The 27996-nt window shown below is 42.6% G+C and overlaps 1 protein-coding gene across 4 annotated transcripts; it reads right to left on the minus strand.

Moving 5' to 3' along the window:
• Positions 1–174: 174 nt before the first annotated feature.
• Positions 175–27990, minus strand: LOC307212331 (visual pigment-like receptor peropsin). 4 transcript variants are annotated; one of them, XM_079969539.1, is made up of 9 exons: positions 27800–27990; positions 27171–27376; positions 25314–25374; positions 19825–19933; positions 15721–15926; positions 5184–5283; positions 4197–4301; positions 2683–2906; positions 175–2136 (listed from the first exon to the last, which is right to left on the minus strand). In XM_079969539.1, exons 2-9 carry the CDS (start codon positions 27191–27193, stop codon positions 1693–1695), a joined length of 1272 nt encoding a protein of 423 aa, XP_079825665.1. In that variant the 5' UTR covers positions 27194–27376; positions 27800–27990; the 3' UTR covers positions 175–1692. The 4 variants fall into 4 exon arrangements, with proteins under 4 accessions (XP_079825665.1, XP_079825664.1, XP_079825666.1 ...); XM_079969538.1 differs by lacking the exons at positions 25314–25374; positions 27171–27376; positions 27800–27990 and having other exon boundaries at positions 19825–21747; XM_079969540.1 differs by lacking the exons at positions 25314–25374; positions 27171–27376; positions 27800–27990 and having other exon boundaries at positions 15721–17449; positions 19825–19930.
• Positions 27991–27996: the final 6 nt, after the last annotated feature.

Below are 27996 nucleotides of genomic sequence, written 5' to 3' on the forward strand. Positions count from 1 at the left end.
TTAGCCTTAGCACCTTTGTATAAATATAAGACCTCTCCTGTGAAATTTCTGTTTATTTCACAAAAAATTAAGTATGCCTATTAGGGTTTTGCTGGGGATTTTATTCCCCCCTGCATGAGCAACACCCCCCTTTTCAGTGAAGAGATAAACAATACAAATCCCAATCTCTCAGCTGCATAACTTGCTATTCCTCAAATGATTATAAAGGAGCCTCATTCTTACTGGGATGGCAACCCGTGGATGTCACTGGCCTCCCACCAATTAACAGAAGAGTCTCCCCCACTCCCATGTATTTTGGAGCCTTGTTTTAAAAAAGAAATATGTCTTCCCAGTAAGAATTAGGTTCTTCTGCACCTGCAATTGTTTAAGACAAAACAAGGTACATACCTGCCTACTACATATTAAACTCATTTCTTGGTTTGGTTTGATCTGTTGTGGTTTTGCCATGAGGCTGGTGTTGGCAATTAAGAAAAAATCCTTCTGTGGTAGTTAGCTGATCTTTGATTTGTCTTTTTTTAATAGAATAATGGTTTATATTATATGGTTTTATGTACAATGGTTGTAAACTGCTGTGATATTTTTTTAGAAGTGGTGGTATATAGATATAATTATAAATCAGTAAAGCTAGGTGAAGCTGCTTCTGAGGACAAAGAGGGACGCCGTTTCCTCACCTCGATCTGCCTCCTCTACATATTACCCACAATTAGCAGGGCAAAGGTGTCATTTGTACTTCTTAATTCAGGTGGGAAAACATGGTAGCAATAGCAACAGGCATGAAAAGCACCGGGTCGTCAATATGGCGTGCAGGGCAGTTTATTACATCTCACCTGTGGCCTGAGGTTCTGTCAAAGTGGGGCTTTGGGGAAAGAAGTCCAAGGGTCCCATTCAGAAGAGGAACAGGAAGGCCCCTCTTACCCGTTGGCAGGCAGCGTTGGAAGTAAGTGAATTGATACATGTTACCATCTAAAGAGGGCTTTCCCCCATAAGACCGTTAAGTCCGGAGTCTAAAATGACCTAACTGCACCTGCGATTAAGGACTCAGGACTTCGGCTCTAGTGGCTCAGTGGCAGCCTTCAGACTTAAGAACAAGGGTTTTGGTTCTCATAACTGCTCTCCAGTAGGCAGCACCTGGGACCTGAAATGTTTAGTCTCCCACAGGGAGTATGTTAAAAGACTATCCACCCTCTGGTGGCTGACTGTGGAGCAGCATTGAAGTGCTATTTCCTGACCGGCCCCTGAGTAAATGCACTGTTGTGAAGACTGCAAGCAAAGTGAACAAAGCCAGGATTTTAAGCAAGAAATAAAACCAGCCCAAAAGATACGTAACTTCTGAATTATATTATTTAGGTGGAGAAAATATTGGCGATTTTGTTTTTCTTTTTTTACATGTCAGTGAATGGACTTTCCCACAAAAACGTCTTTCATTTGCAGCTGCAGAGGGGAAAACAAATCCCTGCTCAGGTTAGATGTGCTGCTCATCTTTATATTTAATCAGTCACTCAGCAATTTTTAGGAGTCTCCCCTATGTACCACACATGCTTTTAGTGCTGGTTTTATGTGTCCTGCTTCACTGGAAGTTGAGCTGGTATGTCATGTTAAGTAAGTGCTAGAGGAAAGGGCAGGGGTGAAAGAAATTGGGGCAGCAGCATCCTATGGGTTGTGTTCACCGGCTGCACATTTTGAACAGCTGGGTCACAGCCTGTCGCATTCGATATCAGGGTTGTTGGACGGGGTATCAAAAACACCAAGATACACCTCCCTGTTGACAGGGGGCGGGGTGTTAGAACGACTCCCCACACCAGAATCAGGACTCAGTGCAGGGTGAACTTCTGGCGCGTATTTCTCCTCTCTCTGAGAAGGCGAGTTCTCCTGTTTCTGCTTGAGGTTCTTGAACCGCTTGAGCTTCACGGGGTCCTTGATCTCTTTGGCACAGTGCAGCAAGACGAGGATGTCCTTCCGGAATTTGGAGCTCATTCCAAAGTAGATGATGGGGTTGTAGAAGCTGGCAGATTTCGCAAAAAGGCTGGCGAGGATGCTGGTTAAATTGGGCACAGAGTAACCATAGGCGGACCACATGGAGATGACCGCGTATGGGGACCAGGCTGTGATAAAGGCTGTGCAAATGACTATGGAGACCTAGAGGAGAGAAAACAAGACTTGCCTGTTTCCACTTTCTTGCCCAAGGGATCCCTGTAAAGAAGGTGGTCCTGGAAAACTGGGAGACCTGGATCGTATTTCCAAGTGTCTCATTGGCCCACAGACCTAATACATAGGTTTCAATCCTCTAGAATTATCTGCCTCCTAGCTACCTCACATTTTAAGGTTGTCTAAAGCTTTACATGCATTTTAAATTAGAAAATTTAGTTTGCCTCTCACAAGCGCTGCATTTCCCAGCACCCTCAACAAATTACGGTTTCAGGATTCTTTTGGGGGAAGTCACGTGCTTTAAATGCATGGTTTGTATTCAGCCACACTGTGTGCATGTGTGTTTGAGAGGGAAGGGGGTGGCAGAGAGAGAAAAGGAGTGTCCGTCCCGTTTTTGACTTTAGCTCCCATCCACCACTGGCCTCAATTCCACCCACCCCTTGTATGCTGCTCTGACCACTTCTCTGAAGGAAATGCAGCCCATGGCTTTTAAAAGTTTCTCCACCCAATGCAGACTAAAGAAAAGCCCAGACTGACCCTTGTGACGCTTCGTTCCATTCTCCTCTGTCTATCAGTTGGGTCACCTGCTCCGCTTAATGCATGGCTCGACTTGACAGTATTGATGATGGAGACGTAAGCAAAAACCATGACAGACACAGGCAGGAAGAAACAGCAAATGAAAATGGACACTATATAAGACTTGTAGATGGTTGAGAAGTTAGCTTTTGCCCAGTCTATTTCACATGTTCCATACATGCGATCTAGGAAGCAAAAGAACTTGGTTAGTCATTTGGTGTTTTTTTTTTTAAAAATACAGCTTGCTGCGATTTTCCAGTTTTAAAATTCATCAAGATTAATTTCTCTTTAGAATTCCAGGTGGAAAAGAAAATTGAAATGTCTTAATGAAGTCCAAGAATTACAGCAGAGTTATTGCTGTAATCTTCACTTTAGTTTAGCTTTCCACCAGAGTAATAAGCAACCACTTATTACTTAGGGATACGGGTGGCACTCTGGTCTAAACCACAGAGCCTAGGGCTTGCCAATCAGAAGGTCAGCGGTTCGAATCCCCGCGAGAGGGTGAGCTCCTGTTGTTCGGTCCCAGCTCCTGCCCACCTGGCAGTTTGAAAGCACGTCAAAGTGCAAGTAGATAAATGGGTACTGCTCCAGCAGGAAGGTAAACGGCGTTTCCATGCGCTGCTCTGGTTCGCCAGAAGCTGTTTAGTCATGCTGGCCACATGACCCGGAAGACTATCTGCGGACAAACTCTGACTCCCTCGGCTTATAGAGCGAGATGAGCTCACAACCCCAGAGTCGTCTGCGACTGGACTTAACTGTCAGGGGTACCTTTACTTTTACCTTTAATAAGCAACCACCTGCAACCTGCCCTTTTTAGCACAGAAATGGCAACTGGTTTGGTTTCACCACCACCAAAAGTGGCAATAACGAAACAACCATACGCTGTTGTGGGGGTGTAAAAATGCACAAGGAAAGAGCTTCCCAGCCTCCTTTGGAGATATTTCTTCTTGAGTGGGTGAGGCATGAAAGATGCACAATCACAGTAGTGCTAGTGCTCCTATGGACAGTGCTGACAAAGTGATCCCCCCACCAACAGGAGTTCCTTTGAAATAGTTCCCACTGAGCAATGCAAAATGCTAAGTTATAATTTTAAAAATCCATATGGATTTTCAGGATAGATATATGTGACTCCTTCAGTGAGCTCTAGTTTGGGATTTTGAAGACTAATAAAACTGAGATTAGTGATGCAATCCCAAATATGTCTATTGGACTCAGAAGTAAGGCAAATAGGGCTTACACTCAGGAAAGTGCATAAAGGGTTGCAGTCTAAATTGTAAAATGGTGATGCCTACATCTAGAATGCTTGGATCTACAAAACTGACCTAGATTCCAGCACTATTAGACTAAAATAGTGTAAAAATAATACCTGATTTAAATTGCTCCTTGTAGATATTGGTTGTTGTGTTTCCAGATTCTCACAAATACTTTAGAGAGAAATTCCCACAAAGACCTTCTCCTAGAGAGAAATTAATTACCTGTGTAACTGCCCCATCCCAGGACTGGAGCTACTGACCAGAAGAAAGCTGCTATCCATATAAGAAAAAGAGCCACATTGATGTTGCTATTGTTGATACAATGCCCTGAAATACACAGCAGAAGATTGGTGCTTAACTCATTTTGCTATTGTACACTTAAGGCACACAGTCATAATAAAGAAAAATGGCACTGGTACATTTGTGCGACCAGGAATCCTTGTAGATTCCCTACCTTTGATGGAACTATTGGGATTGCAGCCCTTAGGTTGGAAGGTTTTGCTGTAGATTTCAATGAAGAAGAAGAGTTTGGATTTGATATCCTGCTTTATCACTACCCTAAGGAGTCTCAAAGTGGCTAAAGTTCTCCTTTCCCTTCCTCCCCCACAACAAACACTCTGTGAGGTGAGTGGGGCTGAGAGACTTCAGAGAAGTGTGACTAGCCCAAGGTCACCCAGCAGGAGGAGCGGATTCGCGAACCCGGTTCCCCAGATTATGAGACTACTGCTCTTAACCACTACACCACACTGGCTCTCAATGAGCCACAGATTAGCAGTGTTGCCAGAACCCTAAACTGTGGTTAATCTTAACAATGGTCAATTGAAACAAGAAAGCTTCATAAACTATAGTGAAGACTAATTACTTTTTGTCCAGGTTTGGACACAAGGCTTAACTGTGATTAGTCTTGAGTGGAAGCAAAAAACTTCTGAAATTCTCCTGGCCCTGCTAAAGGAGAAAAGGGTAAGTGCGTGTGCACAAGTTTAAGATTCACTGCAGCTTGCTACCTTAATGATAAACAATGGTTTATTATTACACTCAAATTAGAACAATGTGTCTATAAGAGATTCTCTAGAATCAGGGTGAAGGGAATAACTCAGTTTTCTTTTAAAAACATTTAAATTAGGGCAAGTTTGGCCTATTGTAAGAAAGGAATACCTGTGAGACAGGATATCAAGCCTTAATAATGTTGTGTTGTCCAAAATACCTTACCTCTGTCTGGATGGCATCCTTTTATATAGCGAGTCACACTAATCACTGTGAGTGTGTTAATGCTAGCAAGACCAAACAGCAGTGTCAGAAATCCATCAACCTGGAAAAACAAATAGTAATAGGGTTGTTCCCACATCTAAGTTTCAGAATGCCAGAAGCAATAACAAATATTGGGATGGTGCCAGTGAGCTCATATGTTCTTTAGGGCATACAAGCATCTTAGATATCAGTGAAATATTGAATGTCAGGGAGAGTTATCATCCATATGATCAGTGAACATGTAGGTATCTGAAAACCAGGGATAAATCATGTGGTTGAGGAGTACATTAAAAGAACAAGCAAACACATGCTTTAGACACACACTCCTAAGCTCCTGAATTACTGAAACACAAAATGAAGAATAAAAGTACATTTAACATTCGGTACAGAGAAAGAGTATGAAGCAGTCAATCGAAGTATGCCATTGATTTCAGTCGAAGAGGCTCAGTTAAGTCAGTGAGGCTTGCAAAGTGTTTAACTTTGGATGGACGGTAGCCAAAAGAACTAAGCAGAAATCGAGCAGCTGAAACTCCCTATGTATGTGGCGGATAACTCATTCCGAATCTGACCGGACACAGGTTAGAGCTCAACGTCGAGCCTACCAAGTGGCGATAGCGACAGCGAAGAAGACTTTCTTCACCGCCTCTATTGCATCTGCAGAAAACAGCAGCAGGAGACTCTTTCAGGTGGTTCACAATTTAGCGGAACCACCTGCGACATCGGGGCCCAGTATGGGCCACATGATCTCCTGCAATGATTTTGCAAAGTTTTTTGCAGATAAAATCGCTCAGATTCGGGAAGAAGTAGACTCCACCGTGGGAGCAGGGACAGGGCGGGAGAGTGCTAGAGTCCTGTCTAGTCAAGTTGTGTGGGATCAATTCCAATCTGTTACCCCCGAGGATGTGGACAGGCTGCTTGGACGAGTGAAGCCAACCACCTGTCTCCTGGATCCTTGTCCATCCTGGCTTATAAAAGCTAGCCGGGAAGGGCTGGGCGAGGGGCTTCGTGGGGTGGTGAATGCTTCCCTCCATGAGGGAGCCTTCCCAGACCCGCTGAAAGAGGCGGTTATTAAACCGCTTCTTAAAAACCATTTTTAGATGCGGCCACGATGGCCAATTATCGCCCAGTCTCAAATCTTCCATTCTTGGGCAAGGTGATTGAGAGAGTGGTTGCTGAACAACTCCAGGCACGCCTGGAAGAAGCGGACCATTTGGATCCCTTCCAGTCGGGATTCAGGCCTCATCATGGGATTGAAACTGCCTTGGTCACACTGGTTGATGATCTCCGGCAGGCTAGGGACAAAGGTGAGAGCTGTTTCCTAGTTCTGCTGGATCTCTCAGCGGCGTTTGATACCATCGACCATAACATCCTTCTGGACCATCTTGAGGGGCTGGGAGCTGGGGGCACTGTCATACAGTGGTTCCGCTCCTTCCTCCTGGGCCGTGTTCAGAAAGTGGTGGTGGGGGATGAGTGTTCAGACCCCTGGGCTCTCACTTGTAGGGTGCCTCAGGGTTCTGTCCTCTCCCCCCATGCTTTTCAACATTTACATGCAGCCACTGGGAGAGATCATCAGGAGGTTTGGGCTGGGTGTTCATCAGTATGTGGATTATACCCAGCTCTACCTCTCTTTTAAATCAGAACCAGTGAAGACGGTGAAGGTCCTGTGTGAGTGTCTGGAGGCGGTTGGAGGATGGATGGCGGCTAACAGATTGAGGTTGAATCCTGACAAGACAGAAGTACTGTTTCTGGGAGACAGGAGGCGGGCAGGTGTGGAGGATTCCCTGGTCCTGAATGGGGTAACTGTGCCCCTGAAGGACCAGGTGCGCAGCCTGGGAGTCATTTTGGACTCACAGCTGTCCATGGAGGCACAGGTCAAATCTGTATCCAGGGCAGCTGTTTACCAGCTCCATCTGGTACGTAGGCTGAGACCCTACATGCCCGCAGACTGTCTCGCCAGAGTGGTGCATGCTCTGGTTATCTCCCGCTTGGACTACTGCAATGCGCTCTACGCGGGGCTACCTTTGAAGGTGACCCGGAAACTACAACTAATCCAGAATGCGGCAGCTAGACTGGTGACTGGGAGCGGCCGCCGAGACCATATAACACTGGTCTTGAAAACCTACATTGGCTCCCAGTACGTTTCCGAGCACAATTCAAAGTGTTGGTGCTGACCTTTAAAGCCCTAAACGGCCTCGGTCCAGTATATCTGAAGGAGCGTCTCCTCCCCCATCGTTCTGCCCGGACACTGAGGTCCAGCTCCGAGGGCCTTCTGGCGGTTCCCTCACTGCGAGAAGCCAAGTTACAGGGAACCAGGCAGAGGGCCTTCTCGGTAGTGGCGCCCGCCCTGTGGAACGCCCTCCCTTCAGATGTCAAAGCGATAAACAACTACCTGACATTCAGAAGACATCAGGGAAGTTTTTAATATGTGACATTTTAGTTTATTTTTCATCTTTGTTGGAAGCCGCCCAGAGTGGCTGGGGAAACCCAGCCAGATGGGTGGGGTACAAATAATAAATTATTATTATTATTATTATTAGCCAGGGAACGATTCACCTGCTAAAATATCTTAGCTACAATGATCCACACTTGTCTGCCAATGTTGGACAACTGTATACGTGGAGCTGCTAGTAAAGATAACTCAGAAGTTTCAGAATTTAGTTCAGAATTTGGCTGCCAGAATTCTGTCACGTGGGTAATTATAGAACTTCTTAGAGTATTTCAATGACTGCCCATTCACTTCAGGTCACACTTCAAAGTGCTGCTGCCTACCTTTAAGGTTCTAAATAGAGCGAGCCCTGCATGGCCTGCCTTCTCCCATACTATCCTGCCCTTGCATTTAGGTCTTCTCTAAGAACTGTCACTTGTTGAAGTGTCTTATGCTTGCATGTAGGAAAAGTCCTTTACTGTGGTGGTGCTGTGACGGACTGGCATCGACCTTACAGTCCTTTGGGCACAAGGTTTAGACAGGATTCTTTGCCCAGTGATTAGAAAGCAACTACATATATTTGGTTTTCGGTTTCTATCTCTTAGTTTTATTATGGTTTGTTTTCATTTTTAGGATACTTTACATCTTGTTTTTATTGCATTGCGTTATTGTTGCCCTGCTGTCCATTTGGATTTACATGTTCTTGGAGTTGTGTACTATTGCATTATCCCTATTCTTGTGGTTTTAACAGCAGATTGACAGCGGCGTGCAATTTTTTATCAGTAGAGATTTTCAAATGGTGCAATGAGCACATTAAAACATTGCCAAACCATGGTTTGGTGTTCCAAGAACAATTCTTGAAGAACATTGTGTTTGTGGGCTCTTGCCTTTCCACAGCAATCATTCTTGGTTTACAGAAAACTATGGTTTGAAGACAATAACTGACTGTGACTTAAAATGGCAAAGAACTATAATTTGCTGTAAAATTTTCTAAGTGCTGAGAATGAACTCAGGATGGAGAGCATAAGCCCAAAACTCATTTAGCTTATTTGGCTAGTTTATTTACTTATTTGGTCTGTGTAGTTCTCTTCTTCCATACATACAATAACTGCTCAAAAATCCTGCAAATAATATTCCATTAACAAATTGGGACTATTCAAACATTACACCCACAACCTACATTGGTGACTGGAATATTATTTGTTGGACTTTTGAGAAGTTACCATACTTACTGAAGTGTGGAATAACATAACCACTCAGGCATCTAAACTGGCAAATTAAGTCTGACAACTTTACTAAACATCAAGGATGTTTAGCCAATCTCAGTATTGACTCTGTCAGCTCTTCTTACCAATTAGAAAATATTAGCAGATTGTCAGTTTTGCTTCCCATCCCACAATTACATCAATACTGTTGTCAGCAATTTAGAGAGTAACAAATTTTTGTTCAGATTGTCTGCGTGCTAAGACATGAACACAAGGAAGAGTCCCATATTATAAACTGCAATATGCCCAGAGTACTCTATATCTATATCTCAATGTGCCTTTGCTTGAGGGCAATTCCCGTTTAACTCAAAAGCAATTACTTCCTGGTAAACATGTACAGGGCTGAGCTGCTAAGTACAGAATGTAAGTTTTTGGGGACTCCAGCTTCAGACAGCAAATTCATTTATTCTCCCAAATCTGGTGCACGTAACGAAAGCCTGGCACACAGAAATATAGATGAAGCTTTTTCTGGTATGGATATAAGGGGTGAGAAACGCTTCACTTGCTAAATTCCTGTATGCTCAGCAAAGGTTTAATACACAGGAACACTTCTTCCTAAAAGTTGATAACCATAGGAAGCCCTTGCCTTTTAGAGGACACACTCCTATCTGAAACCCCAGAGGGCTCCTACTAGTCAGTGTATAAACCTTTTGAGATCAGGACACATCACCTCACCCCTTAAATACCCAGTCAATTACTGTGTTCTTGGGGGGGGGGGCTCCTGCAGATATCATTTTATCAGGAGGTGAAGGAATCAACCCACAGGAATTCCTATCTCTATTGACTTTTGGGCAGCTTTTGAAGATCTCCCAACATACCTCTAGCCATACCTTTCCAGTATGACTTTCCAGTATGACTGGCAACTATAGATCTAGGTCCTTCAGACACTGAAAGATTCAGGCATGGTAGTCACACAGCAGCAAATATTCTAAGATTGACAACATCAGAATTCGTAAAGCAGATTTTTGGGGAGGGAATCTCCCCCCACAACTATCTTTCCTATACAGTAGTAGACAACAGGAAATATTAGTAGGGAAAAAGCTCTCTCCACCTTTTCAGCTTTTGGGTTTGCTCTGTGAGTTTATTTTAAAGAGACTCCATGGTTAATTAACCAGGATGCTGAGGTGAGCTTACACAGCGTGTCTACTCAACACTTTTACCACCTGCTTTATCTGTTAATGCTCTTAAGGGCTGTCAGTTCTATGGTTTGGTTGTTATTTATTTCCATCTTATACAAATGTCAGGAATAATGAACTATATATAGGCATGAATCCCCAGGAATACCTGTGCTTCAGCTACTACTTAATTAAGTCTGAGAATCTAATTCTCAACGCCCATTCCATTTAACAATTTCCAGAGGGGTATCTGGGTTAGGCCGCTGTAGCAATACCAACAAATGTTCCTGTGGCACTTTAAAAACTGATTATTATTTATCCAGGGGTCAGACTTTTTGTCCCATCCATGCAGTGTTATCCTGAGTTATAGGGAGGCATGGAGGAGAAAACTGATGCATTTGAAGGTGAGCCTACATAATTCATGATAATAATAATAATAAAACAGCTTTAATTTGAAATTTGTACTTTTGGAAATCTTTCAATGAAGATCTTCAATCACGTGGAATGTGGGGAGCTGGCTTCAGGCATGAGGCCCACTGGCAGACCAACTCTGCGCTACAAAGATGCCTGCAAATGTGACTTGAGCCTGGAAACATCAACCCTGCTGTGTGGGAATCGCTTGCAGACAACTGCCTGGAGACTGACAGACAGGTCATGTATCCATAGCAGTGACCAGAGGAGGAATGGCCACTGGGAGAGGCGCAGAGAGAAGAAACACCATGATGCATCTGCAGCAGCACAACCAGACACTACCTCTCTCCTGACACATGTCTCTCCTGTATCAGTCTCTACAGCCACAGCAGGTGCTGTAACCTTCCAAAAGTTTGACTGCACCTCCAAAGGTGCATTCTCCATGGTCTCCCAGGACATATGGATGCCAATCAATGATACTTCCCTTGTTGTTTCCCAGTGGCTCCTTTTTGGTAATAGTCCTGTTGCCGCTCACTGACTGAATTCTCTATTAGGAGTGATATGGTCCACCAGAATCCCAAACGCTGCTCACGGAACACTACTTTCATGAACAAATGTTCAGGTGAGACATACGTGGAATACCAACATCGTTGTGAATGCAGCTCTAAAACATGTTGCTTACTCAGATGTAAGTCCCACAATATTATGTGAGGCTGCTCCCTAGTATGAGCATTTAGGATTGTAGTCTGTGTGCATTTTGATGCTTCGGGGGATTTTTTAAAAGTCAGTCTGAGTTTCAGTCAGTTCCCTTGCAGCTGACATGACTAATTAATCCATCTTGGCAGCCTCTGCCAAGGCAAAAGGTTAAACACGTCCAGGGAATGAACTGTTTCTGGAGGACCGCTGGGTCAGTTTTGACGCATGCTAGCAGGGTGGACTGAGGAGATAAATAGAGTACTTCTATCAACTTCGGCTGATACACCAGCTGCAACCATCCAGCAGGATAGTGAAAGCCTGGCCACAGTTACCCATGCTCTGGTATTTAGACTACAGCAATGCATTGTGGGTGGTGTTGCCTTTCTTTTTTAAAAAAAAGTCTAGAAACTGCAGGTGGTTCAATGTAGGCTACAATACTGTTAACTAGGACTTTGTCTTTTACTGCCAATGTTTCTTCAGCTCCATAGGCCCCCAGTCTGTCCGCGGTTTCAACTTAAAGTGCTCGTCTAAAGATTACAGAGCCCTTAATTTCTTGGAACCTAAATGATTACCTTCTCTTGTATATGCATGCTCTCCTTAGAGGCTGTGGTCTATGTTCCCCTCCAAGTGCAGTGAGTAGTGACTAAGGAAAAGGACTTCTTGGTGGTAGCACCTCGGCTATGGAATAGCCGCCCCTTGGAGACTCATCCGGAACTTTATCCAACGTCTTTTCAGCACCAAATGAAGACCTTTTTATTCTCCTGGGTTTATATTTATTTAGTTGATTTGTATATCGTCTTTTGCACAAACCACAGAGCAGTTTGCAGAAGAATCAAACAAGGCAAAAACAATGCATAAAATTCCACTAAAAACCCACAACCCCTAAATGCAAAACATGCAAAAATGCAACCCACAACGGTTTACTAACTGCAGCAGAAACAAACCTTGTACTGCACACTAGAGCTCCTGGCCCTCCTGTCTGATCCTCTTTGGTGATCTTAAGAGCCTTTTAAAACCTCAAATGTTCGCATGTATTCCTAGTCCTCTGGCTACAGCAGATGGTCCTGGCTCCTTTCCTATCTTCCCCATCTCTCTTGGGCTGCCAACTGGCTAGAATTATATTGGCCCAGACGGAATTTAATCCTCGATGCTTGTTGCTGGAACAGCAGTTTGTAAATCCATGTGCATGTTAGTCGGTGTTCCTTGCTGTTCACTGTACAGTAGTTAAGGTGTACAGAATGTATTGAATCATGAGCGTTCCTGCTGCAGTAAACAAATTAGGCCACAATCCAGTGCAGATGTAGGTGGATTTTAAGGCCCCACTATTCCCTAAATCTTTTTTTTCCCCCTTTTCATTTATTGTCGCCACAGGCCTCTTTCTATTGCATGTCTTAACACTGTTATTTTAAATAAATCCGTTAGTGAGATCCATTTTCAAAGTACCAGCTGATTTCCTTTATGGGGGAAAACACTGAACTTACTCAGAAGCACTGTACCTGTAGGTACTTCCTCTATTCTGTACCAGACAGAATCCTTCCCAGCTCTATATTCTGAACTCAGTACTAATAGAGAATCTGTTCCCATTTTGAAGGAATATTTAGCCATGCAGCCTAATCCTGTGCAGGTTTACTCAGAAGTAATTTCCTCACTGAGTTTAATGGGACCTTAGATTTTCTGGAGATGGCCCTGGCCTCTCCAGCCAGATCCTTTCAGGGTGCCATAAGAAGAGCCCTCTTAGATCAGACCAAAGGCAGTGAGCAGTGAGGTGGCAAGTTTGCAGGTGGCATTAAATTATTCAGGGTTTGTAAAACAAAACAAAAAACAGGGTTACAAAGAGCTTTGAAAGGATTTCTCCAAACTAGATATATGGGCAATAAAAGGGCAAATGTGGTTCAATGGAACTGAGAGTAAAGAGATGCACATTGCAGCAAAAATCACTAACTGGTAACTGACCAGAGAACTTGCGGTAGTTGTGGCTCTCTCAGTGAAAATATAGTCTGTGACAGCTATGAAACTGGCAAATTACATGGTAGGAATCATTAGGAAAGGGATTGGCAAAATAAAACTGCCAATATTGTAATGCCTTCATACAAATCTGTGGTGTGACAACGCTTGAAGAATGGGTACAGTTCCAGTGATCACATCTCAAAAAGGATTGTTGTAGAGATAGAAAGGTGCAGCCAGGATGATCAGGGCTGCACCTATTGGAAAATATTACATTGTTTGGAGACTTTTAGCTCAGAAGGTAAGATGGAAGGACACACACGATAGAGGTGTATAGAAATGAATTATGCATGGTGTGGATAAAGAGAAGTTTTTCTTCCTCATAACATCTGAACCCATCGAAGTTCAAGATTTAGGGAAGACAAATGGCAAGTACTTCGTCACACCTCATTATTAAACGATGGAATTTGCTACCACAATACGTGGTGACACCCATCGACTTAGATGGCTCTAGAAGAAAAGTAGACAAATTCAGAGACAATAAGAAGGCGATCCATGGCCACTAATCATGATGGCAACACGCTGCCTCCAGGATACCAGTTGCTGAAGGAGAGCAGTGTGAGAGAGCTATTGCTCTCATGTCCAAATTGAAGGCTACCCATAGGCATCTGGTTTTCCACCATGGGAAACAGGGTATGAAAGTAGGCCATTGGGCTGATCTATCAGGGATTTATTATTATTATTTAGCTCACCATCCTGTTTCCCAGCCTACATTGGGTGTTCATGGTTCACTATTGTGTACCATTATATTGTGTAGAATCACTTATTCAACACTTGATCGTCAAAAACGTACTATTCATGTTTCACCTCACCTTCAGCAACATCTCCTTATATTAGAGTTTTCAAACACAATTAGCAATCTTGTTTACATGAAGGTCTGATGAAATGAATGCTTAGGGACTCTTCCCAAACCACTGAACAAACGCATTTCACTCCTATGTATATAAAGTTTGTTTGCCAAGTATCACACACATCAAGTATTAGGTATTTTAAATGAAAGGCAAAAATACATTTCTATACATGTAAAGCCAAATTGTAAATTCTGGTGTGGTTTATTTTCCTTCAAAATATTACCAGTGATTTCAGTATTGGTCATTTCATGGAAATCTGATGGCATACTGTGACTGCACATTCTGAAGTCTGTTAACACAATTTTAGTTTCCTCTTTGCAGGTTAGAAAAATAATTAAAAATGGAATGTTTTTGTTGGCAAAAGTCTGTTTTGTGAAGCCAGAGTTCTAGTCAAAATGACAGCCAAACAAACACTGACAGCAGAAAGACATAATTTTTCTGTCACCTGATATATCTGGCATACCTCTCAACAAATTAGGTGGCAATTAACTCATGCTACACTTTTAAGAAATGTTGGCAAAAACATTTCTTCTTTAATTTAAAAATGGACAACGTTCTTCATATGTTCTGTTTAAAGCTCTGTTATGGACATGCATTTGTTTTAATAAAATATTTACACAGTCACTTGACTAACATTTTTGCATGAAAATTGAATAAAGGGGCATTTGTTTCAGCATCTCTGCCCAAAATATGGCCCAATTTGGATTTCCATTACCTGCTAAATGGTCTCTGAAACACTATTCCTCAGTTTTTACGGGCAAAATGGAGCCAGAAGTTGACTATAAAATGAATAATCCAAAGGAAAGTGTAATCCCGAATGCAGCTCAGTTACAAAAGAGAGTGCAAACCTGCACTCAATACAATTGCCTAAATCTTACTGGATATTTGATTGATTGATTTGATTTGATTTGGGATCAGTGGGATTTAAGCTACTTAACTGTGTGCAGGCCTATAGTTTAACTGTGCACAGGATTGCAGCCAACTGACAACTTTTCCATGGGGGGGGGGAAAGATTACAAGCTACCTATAACTGAAAATTGAAGGGCAATGTTCAGGTACTGCAGTGGCCCACTGAACATCAGTGTCATCTGGATATCCAAAAGTTGCATTATCTCCTGCTGGTTTCCCAAGCTTTGAGCAGAGATGTCAATGATTTTTCATTGCACCTTTTAAATTTTATTTATTTATTTAGCTGGACGAGCTCCAACTTTTTTTCCACCAAAGGAAGCACTTGTAAATGCTGGAGTAAATCCACCCCTCTTTTTCCCCGCATTGATCTTGATTTAGCACAGAGTGCACCCAACAGAGCCTCACCGACACATATCACGACCTGCCAAGTACTTGATGACCCCTCCTCCTGTTTTTTGTATTGCACATCAGGGAGAAAAAAATAAATGGGAAGTTTACTGAATGCTGGATACTTGTATGTAGTTGGTGAAATGTATTCGGTTTAGTGATTCACAACTTGTGCAGCACTGGTATGGGATTATATCTGCCCTAACCACTTAACCAGGGTTTGTAAACCAGCTTCCAATTAATGAATAAGATGCAGGACATGGTTAGCATTGGTGTAGATGTAACACTAATCCATGATTAAAGTGACAAGGGAAGAAAGGTGGTTGAATTTGCTCTGGAGAGGTGAGGAGGGAATGCATTGTGTCTGTACTAGGCCATGGATTATATGATATTTAAGTTTCTTGACTGGCCGAGCCACAGAAATTTAGTTCTTACCTGACAAGTCCATATGGATGTGATCAGAAATCCATCATCTCTGAATACATTGAAGATTTCAATGATCCCACGGGAATAACCAAAGACAGACACACTGGCATCAGATACAGCTAGGTTAAATGTCAAGTAGTCCGTGGGCTGAAGGGTAGCCCGCTGTCTATAGAGTACAAAAATTACAATGCTGTTCCCAAACCAAGACATCCAACCTGGAAAATAAAAGGAAATGCTCAGAATGAAAAGCTGCAAAAAGCAGCCCTTGTCAAGTAGGAAACACTTCACAGCACGAACACACAACATTATAATTATCGCGGCTTCTACACTGGAACCTTGTTGTGCAGCAATCAGCTGAACGTAAGTGAGGAATGGGACTGTGTGTTCCTCTTATTTGCTTTTTAATGAACATGCAAGAATATGTTGTGGTACCTTAAAAAGTAACAAACTGTATAATAGCATACATGTTGCTGAGGAGGGTGAGGTCAGAAGGAAATTACAGTAAATGCATGCAGTACTGATGGCCAATTGCATTGTTAAAGCCAGCTGTTCAAGAGCAGTTGACAATAAGTTTGTGAAGGATCCATAGTCAAGCCTTACTAATAGCCCATTGAACATCATAGGACTTAGTTCTCAGAAGATAATGGTTAGGATTGTGTCATGCTTAATGAGATCACCAGGGACATCCCCTCAGGCCTCAGATTTGGCCCTGAAATCAAGGTCTGGGATGCCCCTGACCAGGGAACCCTATAGAGGAGATAGGAGCATACCATTAAAATAAATGCATGTAACTTCTTCACAGACATAGGAAAATAATACTGGTAGACTGATGGATAAGATGGTCATACTAGCAAAAGTAGTTTCTTCAAGAAGCATTGCTTGAAGGGTCAAAGAGACTTGGCAAAGGCAGGATTTAGAAAGTTTCACCACAGGGTTGAGGGACCTTTGCCCATCTGAGTGCCAGATTCCATCATGCAGAAGCCTTTGGAGGCCATGTTGGTGGGAGAGATCAGAGGAGGGAGAGCTCATAGTGGGGCAGATCAGAAGCAAAAGTGCATGAAGTCATGGAAAGGGCTCTTACCTTTGTACAGTGGGCTACATTCTAGCCGTGAAAAAGATAGTTTCCATGTGCATCTTTTTCCAGCAAGGCAAGCAAAGAGGCCTCATTGCAGATCAAAGACCCATTCCAGCCAGGGAGAAGCACTCAAGAGGGCACAGAGCTGGGCCAGTGAGGACTGTGGCATGGATAAGGAAGGGCTGGATGAGGAGGACTGGAGGGCTGCATCCTGCACCCAGGCTGGAGGTTCCCCACCCTTACTCTACAACGTCATTCTGCGGATGGAGACCATCTGTTTATCAAGAGGCTTTCAACCCACTGGACATGTAACCATTTTCCTTTCCTTTTTTGAATTGGGCATCCTTGAGTATATCTGAAGATAATTTTAAGAACACAAGGAAAGCCTGGTATGATCAGACCAAAGGCCCATTTAGTCCAGCATCCTGTTCTTACTGTGGCCAACAAGATACCTTTGAGAAGCCCATAAGCAGGACCTGAGCACAAGAGCGCTTTCCCCACTTGGGATTCCCAGAAAGTGGAATTCAAAGCCATACTGCCTCCAAAGCTGCAGGGCAAAGATAGTCATTGTGGCTGATATCTGTATCCGATAGCTTTATCCTCCATGAATTTGTCTAGCCCCCTATCATATGTCTGGTTTTCTCTTCTTTCTCCACAATTCTGCTTTGTTTTTTGTTTAAAGAGGAAGTGGCACATATACAAACAATCAGCAAATACAGACTTTCAGGTTTAATTTTGTGTTCATTTTTTATGACTTTCTAGTTCATTATGTTTTCCACATGCCCATCCAGACTGAAGAAGATGAAGAACTGCGGTTGTGCAACGTAAGACAAGCAAACTGCCCAAACTCCAGTTAAGACAAATCAAGGAACACTGTTACTTCAGTAAGTACTGGTTATATGCTAGAACAACAATTAAGCACATTTAAACAAACATAGTGCACTAATGACACTTAAAGCCCTAATTACTTAGCAGCTGATGATTACAAGGACAAAAAAAAAAGTTTTAAACTAAGAGGTGGTTGTCAGTGGCGATTAAACATTAGGGAGCATCTCCTATAAAATTCTGTCAGGGATGCATTAAAATCTTCTTATTATTTATCTATTTAACAGGATTTATATACCACTTAATCATCAAAACCTCCAAATGGTTTACACAAATGTATTTCAAACTCATACCTTTCTGAATCTGGCAATGGTGTTCTCTGATCAAAAAATGTTTTCAAAAATGCACATACTGGGGAAATGTGCATAAAATGTATATATTAGTGAAAACAGTTTACAAAAATGCATTATACATATTGCATACAGAAATGTACTGGGCAAAATTGCATACGTAAGGTGAATATTGGGAGAAATCTGCAGTGAAATGCTGATCGGGTCTCATGAGACTTTTAAAATTTAATTTCACAAACGGATGCAGAGATAGGGAGAACTGAAGAGTAGAAAAATGTGAAACTGAGAGAAACTGAAGTTGACAGATTCATCTATTCCTACCATAGTAAGGCCAACATCTTGGATGGTTTACAACACACTACATAGTGTTGGAGGTGCTCCTTCTGCTAAACACAGGTGAGAGGTGAGGTTAGGAGACAGCATTCCAAACTGTTTGCCCCGACACTTTCGTGTGTCAGTTGCAGTGTGTATGTCTGTCATGCAAAAGCTCCCCGTGGTCCTTCCAGGGCTGGAAAGGGGTTAGTTTAACCTCCAGTTTGCTAGTAAAACTGAAATACTGTGTCATGAAATGATGTATGTCTAAAAAGTGTGTCACCAACATGAAAAGTTTGGAACGCTCTGAGTTAAGGCAAATGGGTATTCACATTCTCTGTGTGAATTAATTTTAACAAAGCACTCCTATAATAGAAAAGAAACACTTCAGTTTTGAATTATTGTATTCATGTGTAAAACAAAGTTCTAATCAGCTAAAGAAAAAAGGAAAAAGTAGAAAAGAAAAGAACAATTCAAGCAGCTGTCCTCCCATGTTAAAATTGTAGGAGAAACTGCATCAATAATTTTGACCATTGCCTTAGAAAACACATATTTAGTTCACTAATACCAATGTAGAACGTTATCTAGCAACTTTGGAATATCAAATGCATTAAAAATTAAGAATTAAGAAGATTCTTACTCTTGATAGTGTCTCGCTTATTTAAAATGTTTAAAACCTTGACACTAGGACTCTCTAAAATATTGGGTCTATAAGAACAGTGATATTCCTATGATAGGCCTCAGCTATTCACCAGCTTGTTATATTACAGGGTCAGTATCTTAAAGGGGGGGAAATGCAGCACTGCTGTTTTATTATTAAGTAAGCACAGCAGTGCCAGTATGTTCAAACTTCTGTACTCAAATGTCTACAGTTTAATAATGCTTGTAACAGTAAATGTTACACAGTGTAGATTACTTTTTTGAATGCAGAAACAGCTTAAATTCTTACAAATTTAATAGGGCAAATGGCATAATTTATTAGTCTTTTATTGTTCCACAATATTTTTATATTTGCTGCAACAGACTAACACAGTAATCACCCTGGAAATTATCAGCTACATACACCACACACAAACTTTAATAATCTGAATTATTTTTAGCATGCAAAGCAAATACATCTTTTAGTTAGCAAGAGGTGTAGAGTATTGGAACAGTAAATAGGTGACAGCAGTATTTCGCTAGGATAATATGAGGTCATCTATTTCTGCACATGATTCTTCTCCCATCCGTTTTATTTCTTTGCCAAAGAATCTTCAACTGCACTTTAGTAGAGGAGCAGCTTGGATTATATGTAGGCTGGTTAACCCCAAGTATTTGGACTCAAGCCATTTTAATTCCATTTGAAATGAATGGGAGCTAATCCAGTTAAAGTCCAGTATTTCATCTTACCTGGACTTAACAATATTGTCTTCCCGCTTCCAAATGTTTCAATGTTTTCTTTAGTAAAAATGCACCACTGTTCTGTTTCAATAAGAGCTGCAACTAATTAGGCTCAACAGAAGTCCCTGTGAATTTTGCAGGCATGCTTAATCCATAAATCCATATACATACCCAGAGCCAGTAGATAGAAGCCAATGATCTTCTCTCCTTGTTCTGAGACAGGAGCGTCTTTGTTCAAAAAGGAGATATTGTTGTTTCTCCATGGTGCCTGAGGGGAACTCTGAAAAGACATTTTCTGTAGTTTCTGACCCAGAACTTGCCCTTTCCCCAGGTCCTGGTGCAAAGAGAAAGAAACCGACCTCTGCCGTCCTGAAACCTCTGACCGCTCTCTTTCTATGGAGCCCCAAGACTGATAAGGCAGAGGGGAATCTAAGGAGACAAGTAGCAGCTTTGCAGCCTGCTGGCCTGCTTGCATTTGCTAATCCTATCTATTAATACTGGTGATCACCAATCTGTGACTAGACAAAGACCCTGGCGCTTTGTCATTTACCTGGGGCTAAAGTATGCAGATGGTCACTTCAGCATGTAAAACTGTAGTATCAAAAAATGGAGGTCAGCTTGAGAAAAAATATGTAGTAGGTAAAAATCAGGCTTACAATATGAAAATACAAGGTGCCCACATTCATTATGTGCAGAGACACATAGCCATAAATTGTTCTGAAGGAATTTCATCATCATAACAACAGCAACAATAATACCCCAGCCACCTGGGTAGCTTCCAGCATGTTTAAAAACATAATATAACATCGAACATTAAAACCTTTCCAATACAGGACTGCCTTCAGATGTCTTCTAAAGGTTGTACAGTCATACCTTGGAAGTCAAACAGAATCCGTTCCGGAAGCCCGTTCGACTTCCAAAACATTCAGAAACCAAAGCATGGCTTCTGATTGGCTGCAGAAAGCTCCTGCAGCCAATCAGAAGCTGCGGAAGTCCCATCGGACGTTCATGTTCCAAAGAACATTTGCAAACCAGAACACTCACTTCCTGGTTTGTGGTGTTCGGGAGCCAAAACGTCTGAATACCAAGGCGTTCAGAATCCAACTCCTTGACATCTGATGGGAGGGCATTCCACAAGAAGGGTGCCACTGCTGAGAAGGCTCTCTGCCTGGTTCCCTATAACTTCACTTCTCTCAGTGAGAGAACTGCCAGAATGCCCTGGGAGCTGGACCTCAGTGTTCAGGCTGAACGATGGAGGTGCAGACGCTCCTTCAGGTATACAGTACTTTTACTACTAATATAACATAATATTTTATCCAAGACTTCCACAAACGAGTTCATATAACAACAGATTGGTGTTCATGAAAGGAAAATTTATCTTGGATAAACCATGAAATTATTCGTTGTTTCTGTACATTTTAGAGGGTAGGGATTAACAAGCGCATTGCACAACCTTTTCACCCAACCATTTGAGGGGTGGGGTAACCAAATATGCCTTCAAAAAGGGTGGGGTGCAAATTATGTTTGGATAATTATTTCATGGGGGGGACACACATTGTCATGTGGGCATCCCTGGGGGTGCTGCTGAGCTAGAAGCCTGCCTGGAGAGTTAGGTGCTGCTGTGACCATGCGTAACATTTTTACTTGCACAGTGTTTAAATAAAAATAAAGACTCCCACAGCCACTTTGCACACTCAAATAAGGCAAACACAGCCCTCCTCATTCTTCAAAAAAAAGTTCTTGCCAATTTGCACTGCCCATACAAAAGGAGCAGAAAACAACACCCCCATCCTAAAGTTGCAGGGGAAGCAGAGGAATGCATGACCCTGCAGATTTGGGTAGCAAGCATTTGTCCAGCACTAAAAAGAATGTTGGGAAAGAAGAAGAAGAAGAAGAAGAAGAAGAAGAGTTTGGATTTGATATCCCGCCTTTCACTCCCCTTCAGGAGTCTCAAAGCGGCTAACATTCTGCTTTCCCTTCCCCCCCCACAACAAACACTCTGTGAGGTGAGTGGGGCTGAGAGACTTCAAAGAAGTGTGACTGGCCCAAGGTCACCCAGCAGCTGCATGTGGAGGAGCGGAGACGCGAACCTGGTTCACCAGATTACGAGACTACCGCTCTTAACCACTACACCACACTGGCTCTCGATACTGTATAAGGGCACAAGGAGACGGGGACGACATAGGACAAGATGGTTGGGCAGTGTTCTTGAAGCTACCAACATGAGTTTGACTAAACAACAACAACAAAAAGAATACCTTTCTGATCCTGTCACCTGCACACACAGTATATGGCAATAAACATGGCTGCCCCCATAGATCTGTGGGGGTGCCATTCTTTTTGCTATAAAATATCCGTGGGAAGGTCTGAGGGCCAGGTCTATGAGGGCAACCATCTGCCCCACCTCCTAGCTTCTGTGTGAGGGAAGGGACATCATCATACCTTCCTCAGCTATCCCTAGCTGCAGCTGCTTCTTTGGGCAACTTTGGGGGCTATAATTCCCAGTCTGGGTTGTGGCCGTTTTCTTTCTCCTCAAAGCTGAGGCAGTGCTGTACAGAATGAAGTAGTTCTAGTTACAGGTAGGTAGCCGTGTTGGTCTGCCGTAGTTAAAACAAAATTTTTTATTTTTTTAAAAAATCCTTCCAGTAGCACCTTAGAGACCAACTAAGTTTGTTATTGGTATGAGCTTTGCATGCACACAAAAGCTCATACCAATAATAAACTTAGTTGGTCTCTAAGGTGCTACTGGAAGGACTTTTTTAAATTTTGTTTCAAGAATAAAGTAGGTTTAAGATTCTATCCTGTCTGTGGGGGGAGTAATTTGCTTAATTGTCTGTCTCTGGTACTGTACAGTTGCAAATTTGACTTTCTTTACAATAATTTGTCTTTTTTTAGTTTTTACTTGTGCAGGATGAGCAGCCTCAAGGTTAAGCTGCCATTGTGGATATGTCACATTATACAGTGGTACCTCAGATTACATACGCTTCAGGTTACATATGCTTCAGGTTACAGACTCCGCTAACCCAGAAATAGTACCTTGGGTTAAGAACTTTGCTTCAGGATGAGAACAGAAATCTTGCTCTGGCGGCACGGCGGCAGCAGGAGGCCCCATTAGCTAAAGTGGTGCTTCAGGTTAAGAACAGTTTCAGGTTAAGAATAGACCTCTGGAACAAATTAAGTTCTTTTTTTTTTAAATGATATTTATTACTTTTAAAACTTACAAAAAGAAGAAAAAGAAAGAAGAAACAAAAGAAACAATACAATATAGACAATACAAAACACAACCTTAACATCTAAACACCATAAAGTATACAAAACAAAACAAAAACAATTTAAAAACACACATCATACCTTTACCATACTCTATCTTTCATTCCCTTGTTTCATTGACCTCCTCTCACCTCCCTCCTTGTATTCCACTTCTATACGTTATCTCAGCAAATCCTTTATCTTAAAATATTTTTAATCTTATTCCCCATTAAATCTAATATACCTATTTACACTTTACCTCTTAAAACATTTCTACTAAGGCCCCAAAAAAATCCATTCCAAGATTTTTCTATCCCTCATTAAATTTTACAAAATTTCCCTATATAGACTTTAAATTTTCCAATCTTCTTCACCGTCTCCTCTTCCTAGTCTCGGCCTCTGCCAGTCCTTTCCGTCAATTCCATATAGTCCATCAACCTGGAGATCTTATGTCCAAGGCTCTTAACTCTTCTCCACATGCCTTCTGCCAAGAGAGCAGATCTCGGGGAAGCTCCGACCCAACAGCACTTTTATTCCATCTCGACAGGTCAACCAGATTTCCATAGTTAAAACTAGGGTCCATAAAATATTTCAAATCTTGTTTCAAGCTTCCTCCAAATCCAAAGGCCCCCAAAGCTCCAATCCCCTCCTGACCCAAATCCATGTCCCAAATGTCAATTGAAAGAAGATTCTACCTAAACATTAGGAAGAACTTCCTGATAGTAAGAGCTGTTCGACAGTGGAATTTGCTGCCAAAGAGTGTGGTGGAGTCTCTTTCTTTGGAGGTCTTTAAGCAGAGGCTTGACAACCATATGTCAGGAGTGCTCTGGTGGTGTTTCCTGCTTGGCAGGGGGTTGGACTCGATGGCCCTTGTGGTCTCTTCCAACTCTATGATTCTATGATTTTATGATTCTATGATTCAATGCGGCTTCACTCCGTGAAAGAAGCAGTCGATTCAAAGCACCGCGCGACTCACCCCACGTCGCTCCGGATCCCCAAAACAGGGTTTCCCCGTGAGTAGGGGAGGCGCGAATGGTGCCAGCCGAATCCCAAGTTCACAGGCTTCTTCCGCCTGTGATTTCTATGGGTCTCCGCCTTCGCTGTGGCGGTTCAGACCCTACTTTTCACGGAGCAAGTTCCTCCCGATCGGAGGAGCTCTGCCATTGCCGGAGGTGCCAACCCGGAAGTCCTGGAACAAATTAAGTTCTTAACCCAAGGTACCACTGTACCACCAAAATTAGATATTTTGGTGTTTTGTAAAAGAGATTGAAATACTAAGCACCCTCAAGTTACATAACAACATAGTTCCGTTGTTGAACAAGCTACATGAATAGCCCTTAATATTTGTATTTTGGAAAAATGACCTCCAACTTTGGGGCATCCACCTTCCCCCCCCCCCCCAACACGATGGGAAAGGAATCAGCAGTGCAGTTTCTGGGAAAGCAAACTGAGGTTTGGCTTAGCATTGGGTCGCCCCTGGTTCTTTTGTGTGCTCGCCAAAAGAATTGTTTATGGAACGCAGGCATTTAGGCCATGTGGTAAAGAATATGAATTTCATCACAAGGCATTATTTCATCACAGCTCAATAGATGCATCGTTATGTCACAGACAGGATATAAGTATTTTGTGTAGAAACTCCATTTTTGGCACATCATACTGGCTGGCAATTTGAAGCAACCAGCTTTCTGCCAATATAAAGCAAATATAACATTTTATAACCAAACCAATAGTGCAGCCTTTGTATGTGAGAGCTTTTACTCCGAAAGGTACACGACTAATACTGAAGTACTCAGAAGCCATTAACCTTTTAGTAATTAGAAAGACACTAATAATCTTGTTCAGCAAGCTAAATTATTCACTGGAAAATCCCCCCCTCATACTGGGATATGTTGCTATGAGCCATGATGTCCCTTTAGGCTTTGGTATAGACAGGTTATTGAAGGCAGGGAGCAGTGATGCCCATATACCTGCAGGCAGAAACATTTGGTTCCAAGCATCTGAAATGTTCTTTGAGTCACACATGAACACAGTTTTGACTAGTTTGGCAGCACTACCAACAAGTTAAGGGGGGGGGGGACATGGCATCATGGCAGCCTTCTGCACCTCCTTTTTCAAAGCCAACTGCCATTGTAACAATCATGGCCAGTGAGTATTTTGATCACCTTTCCCGTTCACTGTTGAGGTTTTGACCAGGGCTGCATTTGCTGCCTGTCCTCATCCCGGCATTCATGGGCAACCTAGGGTTTATTTCTAGCCTTCCTTACCAGCACAAATCCTCTTCTGTGGGAAGGACAGAAAGAGAAAAACAACAACAAATGAATATAAGCTTAACTTGTTTTAACAATGTCAACATAGCAATAGGACATGGGGAATATTTTCGGACTTAGAAACAACAACGAATGTTTACTCACATTTTTGATAAACTGTATGAGTAGACTTCTTGTGCTAACATCAGAAATGGTTCGTGAACTTCTGAATGGAACAGAATAACAGAAAATCGCTTTTCATTTGGAAAACCATGTGTACCTTAAAGAAGAGTTCCACACTTGGAGAAGGGACTAGATTACCCTCCAGGCCCCTTCCAACTCTACAGTTCTAGCCCCTTCAATTTATCCTTTAGATCAGAGTGCCCTCTAGAGTCTTGTAGCGTTTTATGCAATCCTCTGATTGTCAGCTCCCTTTCCCAAATCCTGCTTGGTTCCTAAATTAGACTCTCTCTCTCTCTCTCTCTCTCTCTCTCTCTCTCTGGGTGCAACGAAGAGCTTCAACCAGACTTGTACATTTTCTTTATTGTGCTCACAATAAGATGTCTTCCCCCAAAGACAAAAAGGTTTTGAATAAACACTGCCAAAGGGTAACAAACACCATATAAGCCAAATGTCAATCCCTTCCAATAAAAATGGCCACGGTTGAAAAGTGCTGGAAATTGACACATTAAGCCTTTTTACTGTTAAACAAGCATGTGATTATTTTTTTCTGTGAAAACTATTATTCATTTAGAAAATTAATAAACTGCTTGATCCAAAAACAAAGAAAAAAACAATTTCCAAGGCCCAGATCCAACTACATAAAAACAAGACTCAACTATACAGGGGTACAGAGTTGCAGAAGAACAAGCACCATGTATCTTAACAGGCATGTGGTTAAAGGGGTGGGAGCTGCATAGGTAAAGGTAAAGGGACCCCTGACCATTAGGTCCAGTCGTGACCGACTCTGGGTTTGCGGCGCTCATCTTGCTTTATTGGCAGAGGGAGCTGGCGTACAGCTTCCAGGTCATGTGGCCAGCATGACTAAGCCGCTTCTGGCGAACCAGAGCAGCTCACAGAAACCCTGTTTACCTTCCCGCCGGAGCGGTACCTATTTATCCACTTGCACTTTGATGTGCTTTTGAACTGCTAGGTTGGCAGGAGCAGGAACCGAGCAACTGGAGCTCACCCTGTTGCGGGGATTTGAACCGCCGACCTTCTGATTGGCAAGCCCTAGGCTCTGTGGTTTAACCCACAGCGCCACCCGTGTCCCTGGGAGCTGCATATCACACTTTAAAACTCCTGTGTGGATCCACCCTCACCGACCAGCTCCAATACTTCTGGATTGGAGAACTACTTTGGGCCAAGTGGTTTGAATGAGGCTGGGTGGGACATCTCTCATGGATGCTGTTGTGATTCCTGCATTGCATGGGGTTGGAATAGATGACCCTTTAAGTCCCTTCCAACTCTACAATTCTGATTCTATTATGAGAAAACCGGCATTAGAAAAGCTGCCCTCTTAGCCTGCATTTTGATCTGCCCAGCCTTACAACAAAGAAAGCAAACATCCAGTGAGTGGGCTTCTGGTCAAAGCAGCAGGAGAGGTACAGTGGTGCTGGTGATGATGATGATGATGGAGGGCGAGATCAAAGCTTGACTTGGCTGCAGAGATTTAAAAGCAAGCTCCATAGGCGACTGCCTCTGCCTTGGAAGACCTCAGGAAGCCTCATGGAGCAGCTCCACCCTGCACCCTCTTCCCTGTAGGCACCTTGCACCCATGGGGTAAAACAGCCTTGCCTGGTGGCGTTACGAAACAACCCCTCTGCAGTGCCACAAATCCAACTCAATGGTGTAACATTGGAAAGGGCCGATCACTACCTGGGCAGTTATCTTTCCACAAGGGCCAACATTGATGCCGAAATGCAGCATTGCCTGAGCTGTGCGAGTGCAGCTTTCTCTTGAGGACAGGGACATTCGCAGGGAAACCAAAATGATTGCTTACAAAGCTATTGTACTACCAACCTTACTGTATGACTGTGAAACATGGACCACTTATAAAAGCCATCTCCTTGAAAGATTCCATCAACAGTGTCTCCGAAAATTTTTACACATCACTTGGGAAGAAAGGTGAACTAATGTCAGTGTACAGGATGAAGCAAAGATCACCAGTGATTGTTCAACATCAACTTCGTTGGACTGGTCATGTTGTTCGGATGCCTGATTATCATCTTACAAAGCAACTACTCATCATGGCAAGAAAAATTGATGGACTATGCAGAACTGGCAAAACTGACATATAAGCTACGGGACAAGGATAACTGTGACTTCAAAGATGAATGGAAACCCTTTACAAAGTATTTGAAGACGCAACAAAGCGAACTGGACTCCTTGGCAGGCTTTGAATACACATTCACAAACTTTTTTATTGATGATAATCAGCTAAATAGTTTGAGGATCTATATAACTGTGTAACATGCAGAAAACAGCATTCTTAAAGAAATCAAAGACTGGAACTGGGGGGTGGGGGTGGGTGGGTTTTGTGTGGGAGTGTGGGGGGAGGGAGGAAAAATGGGGAAAAAATAAGGATGATATGTTTCTGGATAATATGTTTTGTTTTAATTTTGAATAAAAAAGAAGTGAAAAAAACAAACAAACCAAAGCAACTACTCTATTCCAAACATAAAAATGGAAAGCATAATGCTGGTGGTTAACAAAAGAGGTTCAAAGACTATCTCAAGGCGAATCTAAAAAAATGTAGTATAAACACCGACAACTGGGAAACACTGGCCTGCAAGTGCTCCAGTTGGAGACCAGCCTTTACAGAAGGGCTTTGAAGACACTCAAACTC

This window comes from Podarcis cretensis (assembly GCF_951804945.1).
Source record: "Podarcis cretensis genome assembly, chromosome: 3".
In the NCBI taxonomy this organism is placed as follows: domain Eukaryota; kingdom Metazoa; phylum Chordata; class Lepidosauria; order Squamata; family Lacertidae; genus Podarcis; species Podarcis cretensis.